This window comes from Ammodytes marinus (assembly GCF_949987685.1).
Source record: "Ammodytes marinus genome assembly, chromosome: 6".
Classification (NCBI taxonomy): domain Eukaryota; kingdom Metazoa; phylum Chordata; class Actinopteri; order Uranoscopiformes; family Ammodytidae; genus Ammodytes; species Ammodytes marinus.
Window position 1 is genome coordinate 4,990,990 of NC_137235.1, and position 11,497 is coordinate 5,002,486.

General features: G+C 40.8%; 1 protein-coding gene across 2 annotated transcripts; it reads left to right on the forward strand.

Annotated features, from left to right (window-relative positions):
- Positions 1–1,496: 1,496 nt before the first annotated feature.
- LOC307252465 (uncharacterized protein) lies at positions 1,497–8,216 on the forward strand. 2 transcript variants are annotated; one of them, XM_080030138.1, is made up of 14 exons: positions 1,497–1,853; positions 2,213–2,312; positions 2,579–2,647; positions 2,788–2,826; positions 3,389–3,766; positions 3,862–3,933; positions 4,057–4,289; positions 4,387–4,565; positions 4,668–4,761; positions 5,000–5,358; positions 5,535–5,568; positions 5,740–5,827; positions 6,013–6,104; positions 7,413–8,216. In XM_080030138.1, the coding sequence occupies exons 5-10, from the start codon at positions 3,421–3,423 to the stop codon at positions 5,141–5,143; spliced, it is 1,068 nt and encodes a 355-aa protein (XP_079886264.1). In that variant the 5' UTR covers positions 1,497–1,853; positions 2,213–2,312; positions 2,579–2,647; positions 2,788–2,826; positions 3,389–3,420; the 3' UTR covers positions 5,144–5,358; positions 5,535–5,568; positions 5,740–5,827; positions 6,013–6,104; positions 7,413–8,216. The 2 variants fall into 2 exon arrangements, with proteins under 2 accessions (XP_079886264.1, XP_079886263.1); XM_080030137.1 differs by having other exon boundaries at positions 5,740–5,823.
- Positions 8,217–11,497: the final 3,281 nt, after the last annotated feature.

Sequence of the window (11,497 nt, forward strand, 5' to 3'; positions counted from 1 at the left end):
TTTCTGTTGGTTCTCTTGGTCTGTTTGAAAACAAAGTCATCATGTTTGAATACTTGAAAAACAAAGTTGTTATTTCAGCGTACTTGGAAGCTCATTTTCCTAATGAAATGCAAGGGCTTTTGTGTCCGACCGAACCACAAGCACATGGTAATAATGACCTGGATGGTCAGAGGGATTGCAATACGTAAAAGTGACTTATTTTGGTCGCTATTTCCACAAAAACAAACGAACCAGAACAAAGAAGAGTGAAACCATCATCCAGGAGCAGTTAGAGCTGTAGATTTGAATAGGCCTAAATCTTTCCGCAATTATGGAGGGGGTGTTATTGAAGTGGAATCAGGTAGTGGCCGAGACGGCCTTTTTGATTCCATCATCATCTATAACTAAAGGAGACACGTGCAGAGAGAGACTCGGGAAGATAGTGGTTCTGGTCTCATCAGGTTTCTTTATTGAAGTTTGCCATCAGTCTCAAGTTACAAGTGAGCAGACACAGCTCCTAATACCAATACAGATGTTTAACCTATACATTACAAAAGATAGGCTACCTCTCAGATCTTTAACCATAATTCTAGTCTAGCCTTAACCTCGGTGAAGTGGAGCCGAACCCAAAAGCCATACCTCGGGCCTCTGGAAAACAGGCAGCAGGACTGCCTGTAGAGCGCTTCCTTTCAGTGAAAAGCCATTGGCCTTTTATGCAGATCATCCTGTGTCTGTGTGTGTGTGGGTGCACGCCTGTGTGTGTGTCTGTGTCTGTGTGTGCATGTGTGTGTATGCGTGTACGAGTCTCTCCAATACCTGACCATATTAGCAACTGGCTGCTTCTAATAGATTATAGTAGTTCTATTTGTTGCAGAGATGTTGTAATATTGTTCCTGTTTTCTACTGTGTTTGCAACACCTGCTGTTGTTGCAATCTGTAAGGTCATTATGACCTGTGACTTTCTGCTTGACTCACAAATTCTGTAACTCCTTTCAAATGTGGCATGTTGAAATAATCCTACATTATTTTATGTTGGTGGTGGCAGGGAATTAATTAGGCAATGTTTTCATGAATCACTATTTTTTATAGGCCCTAGGCCTACACTCAAATATCCATTTATGTCAATTGTATTTGTTGTGTTTGAAGCACATTGAACAGACTGTTTGAAATGTGACATGCCATTTTACATTTTTCTTCACTTAAACCGCTTGATTTTGAACAGAATATTTCTCATACTCTTGATAATCTATCAAATCTGATTACATGAATGTGTAAAGCATCACACGAAACACCTCACAGTAGGCTACTATCACTTTTTAATTTTCTACTTTTAATTTTTAAAACTAGGCCTACAACCTAAACAACATGGCTGCCCCGTTTCCCGCGACTGAGAAGGGGCGTGTCGTATTGTGTTTATATGACAATGCGTCTGCGTCAGTCAGTTGTAACTGTCATACACGATCTGAGGAGCCTGCACGATATGAGGTGCGCGTGCGCAAAATGGCCGCCATCATTGACAGCCCGCTTAGCTCAAAGTGTTTTGGAGAGCCACAGACTGCACTAAAAACAGACTGTAACTCGCTCAATTCTGAACCAATTTGCATGACATTTAGTTTGTTATGAAGATAGAACAGTTAATCATGCTACTGATTACGTGTTGGAATTAAATTCAGTTACGGGGCGGCTAAGCCACGGACTTTGTGTGTGTGTGCGTGCTTGTGCTCACGGAGAACTTTATGAGGGGGCGGGGGTGAGGACGCTGACGTGCGTTGCCTAGGCGACTGCGGGCTTTCCAAGATGGCGGCCGTTCTGCGCATGCGGTCCTCATCATCGTGCAGGCTCCTCAGAGATCGTGTAGTGACAGTAACCACAAGGTAAAGTAGAGCGAATGTTCTTTCAAATGTACCTGTATGTTTTTATTTATGTAATGTTATATGTAGTATTGATATTAGACTTTCCGACAACCCACCTAATTTTAATTAAAACACACGCTAGTTACTTTATATTATAGACCGATGTTGTCTGCATTTAATCTTTCACTGCAGTTGCTTAGACATGTCATTTGAATAAATTAGTAACTCTTGTGAAACTAGCAAGACACGTTTTTAAAGTACAGTGCCACAATACTATTTTCTAAATATTTTTCATATATGCAATTTTGTTTAGCACTGTAATGTCTCCTCAGATAGCAACTGTAACCTAACAAAATGTTTCAATTATGTTTTCATTTTAGAGGAAAGAATCAGGTGAGCAGGGGAAAAAGTCAAAAAATTAAATAAAACACACTGAGAAGGATGTGCGCTTATTGGCTGAGAAACAGACATCTTATGGAGGTTAGTGTGACTTCTCCTGATTCAATGAGTCTGTGCATCCGTCTGAGGTTCATAAAGTCTCCAGTTCTCTCAAATTGATGGCTAATGATATTTAAATTCCTTTTCTAAGTGTTACTGTAGTTCCTTACATTACAATATCACACCACATTAAAGTTGAAATGGTAACTAGATTCATGTAAAAGAGGCTTTGGCTGTTTTTAATGGCCATTGAAAGGTAGAGATACCAATTTAATCATTGCCTGATCATAAGATTTATTTTATGACAGGATCCCGGCCATCCTCTCACTTAAAGCCAAAGGATACCCATCAAGATGATGCCACCACTTCAACAGAAAGTAAACAAAGTTATTTACATCATCTGGTAAATGTTGTATTAAAAATGGCAGTATATAAATAGAATTGAACAACCATGCAACTTATAATTTATGTTAGTAATTTGTTTTTGTTCTGTCCTTGTCTTTTTGTCATATTTAAGCTACTGCATTAGAAGTGGAAGAGGCGCAGCAGACAATTGGTAGGTTTTAAGCTCTATGAACATGTCTTGATATCATAGTTTATTGGAAATTTCCATTTGATATCATTAGTTTGGCTTTCTTATTTCAAATTGGTTTGTTTATCATTTACATGTCGGCATTCAGACATTATTGTCTACAAGCAGCTAGAGCTGCAAAGATTAATCGACGAATCGATTATTAAAATAATCGCCAACTATTTTGATAATCGAGTAATCGTTTCAAGTAATTTAATAAAAAATGTCCAAATTCTCTGATTTCAGCGTCTCAAATGTGAATATTTTCTGGTTTCTTCAATCCTATTATGACAGTAAACTGAAATATCTTTGTGTTTTGGACATAAAAATACATTTGAGGAAGTCAACATGGGCTTTGGAAAATTGATCAACATGTTTCACCATTTTCTGACATTTTACGGGCCAAAACACTAATCGATTATAATCGAGAAAATAATCAACAGATTAATCAATTATCAAAATAATCGTTAGCTGCAGCCCTACAAGCAGCCCAAAATCAAGAGTGAGTTTACCTTTTGAAGATAGTAATTTCATGCTCTGCTCCTAGACTTAAAGCTGCAGTTGCTGAAGGAAAGCTTGATGGAAGATCCATTGGATTGTTCACTAGAAGCTTTGACGGTTCCTAGGACCTGGCAGATGCGGCAGACACTGTCCGTTGAGAAATGGGAGACTGCAAGGCCGCATCTATTGGATCTGATGCTCTCAGCAGAGAAACCTTTGCTTGAGCTTTGTGACCACTGCAACATAGAACAGGCTGTAATAAGATGTCGCGACTGCCTGCCAAAGCACGACTGTGACGTGTTCCATCATCAGAGCTGGGTTTTACACAATAGGGACTCTCTGGTTGAGGGTTTTTATACAGCTATTCCACCTACATGCTATGCATTGCTAAATGATGATGGGACACATACAATATCTGAACAAGGTATGTATGTATGAAAAGTTTTAAAATTATTTTAGATTATAAAATATTGTTTTGGAGATGTACTCCTTATTTCTTTGCTTTGTATTTCATTATAGCACGTCTGTTACCAGTTGCTCGGCCCAGCAACATATGCAGTTGTGATGCTGCAGACATCACTGTTTGTACTGGTAAGCATACCATCATTGAAGCATTGGGCTATGATTCTGCAACGACTACACACAGTATATTGAGAGAACCGAATTGAATTGGTGTAAAAATTTAGGACATATTATATTCCCTTGTTTCCACAGGACGATATGATCTGTCCTTGCCTACAAGTACCTGCAGGTCCTGCTTAACGTCATGGACTCCTGGACTGAAAGACCTACAGGCCAGTGGTTACTGGCCTGTTAATGTGGTTTTTCAGACATTGTACGCTATTGATGTCTTTAAGACATTCGAAGAGCTGAAAGTCACTGCACCAGGTTTATCCCGACAAGCATTTGTTAAAATGCTTGAGCAACGTTCTAGCACCTTTGGGCGCGTAAGTCATAGCATTTTCTTCAGAGAATGTAGTCACCTACACTGGCTGTGCTATTAATTGTTCACATAATTGAATGTTATCTCCTTTTTAATAATAGGCAGGGAGTATTTATGGTGACAGTCTACAGCGTAGCTTCTTGGAGTGGACATACTGTCGCGATGATAAAGACAAACTACTCCACAAAAAACCTTTCTCATGCCCAGCCTGCGCTGAGGATGTTGCAGCAATCTCGCTTGACGGAAACCGGAAGATGTATCGATTCAGCAGGACCAAAGGGTACTGCTGCTTATTAAATTACATTAATTTAAGTATAATGTATCATTGTATTTGGAAATTCCTTAGGCATGGAATCTGAATGTCTCCTTTGCAAATGTTTAGAGTGGGTGAAAATGCATTCTTCGACGGTGCATTTTTTGCAAAGGACAAGGATGTGGCAGACTTTGTGCAGCTTATCCGGAATCGAGTCCAACCTGTGAGTTGTATGTTTATTATAATCACAAAAATGTGGCTAACACAGTTGCACTTAAATTATATTTGATCATACATTGTAGAAAATTACGCTTCCAGGTTAAATATGTGCTTGTTAAAACACAAAGCTGAAAAGTACCATTTTCAGAGAAGCAAAAACATGCTGTATATTTCTTATTTGAGTTCGGTAAATTAGATGTTAAGCTTTATTTTCAAACCGTTTATGTTACATGTTTTCAAAGGTATCTGGGAAAGGTGTCTGTGGGAAGTCACAATGGACAGCTGCACGAGAGACTGCCAACAAGTCTGGGTCCAAAGTGGATGAAGAGGGTGTGGAGGTGGCTGTCTGTCGTCATGGCATTCTTTTTAAAGCCTTGAACATGTAGGGAGACATAGGGGAGAGATATTTGCATATCCTCTTTTCCTACAGAAGGAGCTTGCCATGGCCTATAAAATACAGTTCATTTGCACAGACATCATGTGCAAATACTATCCATACCTCCAGAAAGTGTGCGAGTCCTTTCCAGAACTTGTTCCACTCTTGCAAAATAGGCCATTCCTGTCCGTGATGCACGCCAAGGGTCACTCTGGTAAATGTGAGGTAATGTATCTATTCTAGATTACCTCCTACACTGTATATTGCTTGTGTTATGAATGTTGTTGGGGAAAGTTAATCTAATCAATCGCAATATGTAAACGATCACTTAAAAAGTATATTAACAAAGCAATTTTGGAGGTGATGTGGAAAATTCAAATTATGATCTTATTCCACCACAGGTGCAGTGGGGTGGACGCAATCAGGAAGGAGCAGGTTAGTTGTCCAGCATGCAGCTGAGATTGACTATAACTAAAGATTAAGCAAACCCTACCCGTAAAACATTTAAACATTTGAAAAGGCATCAAAGAGGTTTTACTGTGAAAATTTAAATCACACATGCTGTTACATCTCAGTGTTTTTTTTTATCATGTCTTCCAATGGCAGGTATGACAGTTGGCGAGGAGGTTGAGCAGGTGAATTCTTTTTTGTCACGTGTTGCACTGACGACAAAGTACATGACCAAATCCAGTAAGTAAATTAATGTTTCCTTCAACATGTAGTACATGATTTGTATGCCATTTCTACCATCATCTTTACATAATCTTGCTCAAATCAAGCTTTACAATTTTGAAGAATGAACTAAAGTCAAAATATTGAAGTTGAAAATCATCTACTACAACAGTTGTATTAGTAACCTTTTCTCCCCTGCACTGATAGCACGGACTGATATGATAACCATTCAAGCACGAGGCTGGAATGAAAGAAAGAAGAAAGACCTACACAAATACCTCTCTCAACGATATGTCAAGGTATCTTTTCTCTTTGGCATTTTGCATTCACTAACATTCCGTTACAGTACCATTCTTTGGAAAGCAGCTTACCCCTAAAGTGCATGAAGCTCTATTATGATGGCCAAAAAAAAAGAGTTAATTCTTGCATGCACGACGCAGGAGGAGCGGCATTAGTCGTGACCTGTGTCCGCCTGTGCAGGCACTTATTTCTGACACTTTTTCCTTGAAGCCTCGGATGGAGAACCAGGCTGACAGCCGCGCAACCTTAACACTTTACTGTCAAATACAGGGGTAGCAGTTAAAGTTATTGGGGGACGAGATCAGCAAATAAAGATGGTCAAATAACTAAAGGAAGTCCCCCGCTCGGAATATTGAATTAACTTTTTTAAACTAAATAATCACTAACGCGTTTGCGGAAATAATATTAATCTCATGGCCGGTCCGGCGGACCCGTGTGGGCTGTACGGGCCGCCCCTCCGGGGGTTTCGGCTGTGGTTGCTCCTCGTGGCAGCGGTGCATTTGGCTATTTCCCTATTCTATACTCTATTCTCTATCTACGGCCCCGGTCCTCCTCGGGACTAGTGCCGCACTGGGGCGTGCTCTCTGGGGGCGGGGTGCTGGGGGGCAGCTGGGGGCCAAGCCCCGGAGGCCGCCGCGACCGCCTGTCCGGAGGCAAGGCAAGGTCCCACCCCCCAGCAGCGGTGCCCACGGTCAGACGCCAATTTGCCCCAGCTCGAGCGGCCAGGGCAGCCCACCGGAACAGCCCAAAACCGGTACCTACCCCAGAGCAAACTCCCCCCCAGCAGAGGCCAGAGAACCGACCCCAGACAGGGTGACCCGCCACCGACCCCGCGCCAGCAGAGAGGTGGATGAGCGCTAACCAAAGGTTAATTCAAAGAGATAAGTCTTAAGTTTAGACTTGAACACCTCGATAGACTCAGATTGCCCGATCTCTATTGGGAGTGTGTTCCATAACGAAGGAGCTCGATACGAGAAAGCCCTGCTGCCGGCAGCTTTCTTAACTCTGGGGACAGACAGGAGCTCTGCAGTCGTAGACCGTAGTGCCCGTGATGGGGCATATCGCGCAACTAGGTCAGACAAATATGAATTGTTCACCATTGTTATAGCGTTATTATTAACAGCCTGAGGAGCTGCCTCGGTCTCGGTTTGTCTGGGCCTGAGTACCGGTTGTCCTCCCACTGAAAAATTGTCCTGCCGACGCTAATTGCATAACTGATACCATTTCTCTGACATTTGTTCTCCTCTGTCTATCTTCCATGATTGGCTGAGCGTTGCCCCGGGGGTTGTCTCCCTCTGTCTACCAAGCACTCTCCATACTACTCGACTGACTCTGAGTTCTGTGCGGAATCAGCTGTCCTAGGAACGGATGCTCCCCGCCTGCTATTGCCTCACATCAGCCTTGATTCACCGTCCATCAGGATAGTACTCTTTCTACTCGCTTGCTTGTTCAATCTTTAAATTCATTTTTGCTTTGCTCACTGGTTACCTGTCTCTCCTCTTCCAGTTTTCCCTGGTGGTGACGAGACGGTGTGGATCTGGTCCCCCCCCCGGTAACATCTGAGAATGGACCATCAACGCGAAAGATGTTGCAGTGGTTAAGGACGCCACCTGGAGACGTGGGATGTAATCCCGGCGATGGAAACCTTAGTTTTCCCTGGTGGAGACGAGACGGTGTGGATCCTCTGGCAGCATCTGAAGTCTTCCTGCATCCACACTATTCGCACTTTACTTAGTATTACCATGTAATCACCTGGTCAATGATCAAATTCCTTCGTGATTTTCTCTACTTATCTATTGCAGCATGTCCGTCCTGGGAGAGGGATCCCTTACTCTGTCGACTCTCCCTGAGATTTCTTCAATTTTTTTTTTATTCCCGTTAAAGGGTTTTTACTGGGAGTTTTTTCTCAGCCGAGCTAAGGGTGTAAGGGCAGGGTATCATATATCATATTGTATGAAATGTAAAGCCCACTGAGACAAATGTGTTTGTGTTTTTGGGCTATACAAATAAAACTGATTTGATTTGACGCTTCCAACATGGATTCCTCCATAAGACTTACCCTCTCAATGTACAAAATGTAATATTAATATTTGTAATTCTCCGCTCAGGAGGATAATTCAGATTATTGGCAGAGGTGATTTTATACCAATGAGGACATATTTATGAATGAGGATATTGATTTTAGCTAATAAATTACTTAAAACGTTACAGTGTCCCCTTAACCCTGTTGGGAACAACAAAGTATTTCTCACAGACTCGCATAAATATTGTTGTTTCAATAAATCATTGTACAAATAATCAATTGAATCTTTTTTCCTCCTACCATTTTTTTCATCCTAGCATTCTTGATATCTTTACTCGTAAACCCAATGTATTGCTGAAGATTGTGTATTCCACCTCGACCTTATTTTCCAGAAGGTTTGCAAGTGTAGGCCTACATCCTTTAGCGTCAGTCAATATCATAACATACAGTTGATATACCAATATGTTAAGAAATAGAGTAACAGAAAGCATAAACCTGATCCATTCCTCATCCCCACGGATCCTTCGTTAAATCTAGTCTACTGCACATTGCATCTTATTAAATGAGCGATTCATCTTGTTGTTTATTTTATGGTCACTTGTGAATAAAAATGTACATTTCATTGTCAAAACAAATCTCATTGAGGTCCACCTCACACCTTGGGTGTCATTACCTCGGCGGCACTCGTGGAGGCGCTGTTTAGTCTGGCGCCAGGCTATGATATATATATTGGTAAGTTTGTGAATGATTGTAACTTGGGAGGCTTCGGGTTTGACTATTTCCTTTGCAAGAACAAGAATAAAAATTAAGAATAGTGTCAAAATAGTGTCTTGTTGAAATCCAGTGTCTCGTGTCAGCTGTGTACCTGTCAAACCTTACTTGTGGTGACGTCATGTGCCAGCGTCGTTATGGCAACGCGTGCCGTCGGCTTTCACAGTTAAATAAGTGAAATACTTTAGCGAACTCTTAAGGTGATTAAGCTTCATCTGAGCGTTTTTATTTTTTGCAAGACATTGGTTTACAAAGTCCCAAGAATGCAGAAGTTAGGCATCAATAATAAAGTCAAAAGTAAAAGTAATCTGGTCATTAAAATGTCACACAACTCGATCACAACCACTCGTTTTTCATCAAGGCACATTAAGGAGATAGCATATAATTATATAATGTAAAAAATAATTAGAAGCACATATTTTACATAGGCCTATACAAACGTCTAAAAACAACAACAAAACAGTAACTCATCCGAGCGTCAGTAAGCCTATATCGTTGTGTACTTCCGGGTTTGAAAAGGTCGTAAAATGAGTATTTAAAAAGTAGCCTAGATAGATTTAACACCCAAATCACAATGTATTATCTAGGCTACGTCCCCATGCTGCTGTGGTAATAAAAATGGGTTGGGAAGCATGAAAAAGTCGTCTTTTATGTGTGTATCAGATAGCCTACGTAGGCTAATATATGACACATTTGTGTCACCATGGCAACGCGTGGGCATTACGGTGAAACGTCGGTTCACAACATTGTATGACGTCGATTCAGAACATTTTGCTGGCAGGACCGAGCTATCCGCGTAACATCTAAACTAAAGCTAATATGCATTCGCTGAATCAAGATTGTGAACATAAAGTACACATTTCTCGCTAAAAGTGTTATCAAAAAACCTTAAGATACAGAAACGGCCGTAAAATTCAGCTTTTTACACGGCCTGCCGCCATCTTTCTTCTGTGCTGAAATTGAAAACTTGAAAGTCACGTGGTGCGGGCGCAGTGTCCACTTTTTACAATGGAACGTCGATTCAGAACGTCGAAACGTTGTCTGACCTACGTAAATCGTGGTTTGCGGAAGAGTACTCTGCGGACGTTTTCCTCTGGATACTGTGTCTCATAGCTGAATTAACAACTGCGTAGTGTACCTTTAATGTGCAAATTGTATTTCTTGTATTACCAATGATTCCCAGCGTGTCTTTCAGCGTGATGAAGTCGGCCGTGCAGAGCTCCGTCTCCTCCAAAGCAAACTCCTCAAACCACAGATGGATCACCTGCAACAGAGACATGCACAGGTGTTTCATTAGCTTTTTTCTCTCAATCAGTGAGGCTGGTAAGAGAGAGACTCGGCTGGTGGCAGGGAAGGCAAGAAAGTGCGAACTATGAAATATGAGTGCACGCATGAGTACATGTGCGAGTGTGTCTGTGTATATACGCATGCACACCCACGCCTCTGTGCCTCTGCATGTGAGTTTTAAAGCTATAGTGCGTTACTTTTTTCGTCCCCATGGGGAATTGTGAGTAATAACAACAACACTGTCGGCGCATTTACATAAGGTAAGCCTTCCGTGATCGCGTATGGACTTTATACCGTCTGTTGTACATCCAGGTTTTTTTTACCAGTATAATATAGCATATATTCATATTAAAAAAAGTTACACACTGTAGCTTTACAGATAACAAAAAGGAACGCAGAGATATAAAAAGACAGAAAGGAAAAGCCGCCACAGCATCAGGCGAGCAGGAGGGCAAGCCGTACAAACAGAGCCAGAAGATTGCAGGATTTAGGTTTGTCCTGTGGGCCTGTGGAGCAGAGCTGAGGAGAGGCAGCCATCTGTCTGCGATGCTGCCTCTGCTTTCATCCCCAGCTGTCCTTCACTGCTTGGCCTCACACATTAAAAGACATGAGTTGAAAGTGTTTTTTTAAGGAAGGAACATTATTTCAGCTTATATTACGGTATGATCATGTGTCCTTAGCATTTTGTGTTTCTTCAGTGCCTTGTAAAAAAAAAATCAGAAACAGTCTATTGATAAAGGCTATGTTTTGCTCCATTTTTGAAAACTGTGTAACTCTGAGAACATGAACAATAATCGTGGCTTGACAATTCATCAACTATTAAAGGCCTACTTCACCGGTTTGAATATGAAGGTGTATTGAATTCTGAGATCCTATGTAGTATAAATGTGCAAAACATTTTTAAATTGGTTCATCCTAGCCTGAGAAAAGGCAGAAAGAGTTTTTTTTTTAACCCTATATTAATCTTACTGTGACATCACAGTAAGATAAATATAGGGTTAAAAAAAAATGACTTTGTAAATATTACTGTGATGTCACAGTAGGAGAAATCACAGTAATATTTACAAAGTAAGTTTTTTTTTTTAACCCTATATTTATCTTACTGTGATGTCACAGTAAGATTAATATAGGGTTAAAAAAAACACTCTTTCTGCCTTTTCTCAGGCTAGGATGAACCAATTTCAATTTTTTTTGCACATTTATACTACATAGGATCTCAGAATTCAATACACCTTCATATTCAAACCGGTGAAGTAGGCCTTTAAACTATTAATTTTTTAATTTTTTAACCTATAAACTGCTATAAACTTA

Excerpts from the sequence above, each read along its gene's own strand:
- LOC307252465 (XM_080030138.1), top strand. The coding sequence starts at position 3,421 with ATGGAAGATCCATTGGATTGTTCACTAGAAGCTTTGACGGTTCCTAGG. Across the intron at positions 3,767-3,861 it reads ACATACAATATCTGAACAAG|CACGTCTGTTACCAGTTGCT; the intron begins GTATGTATGTAT and ends ATTTCATTATAG. Across the intron at positions 3,934-4,056 it reads AGACATCACTGTTTGTACTG|GACGATATGATCTGTCCTTG; the intron begins GTAAGCATACCA and ends TTGTTTCCACAG.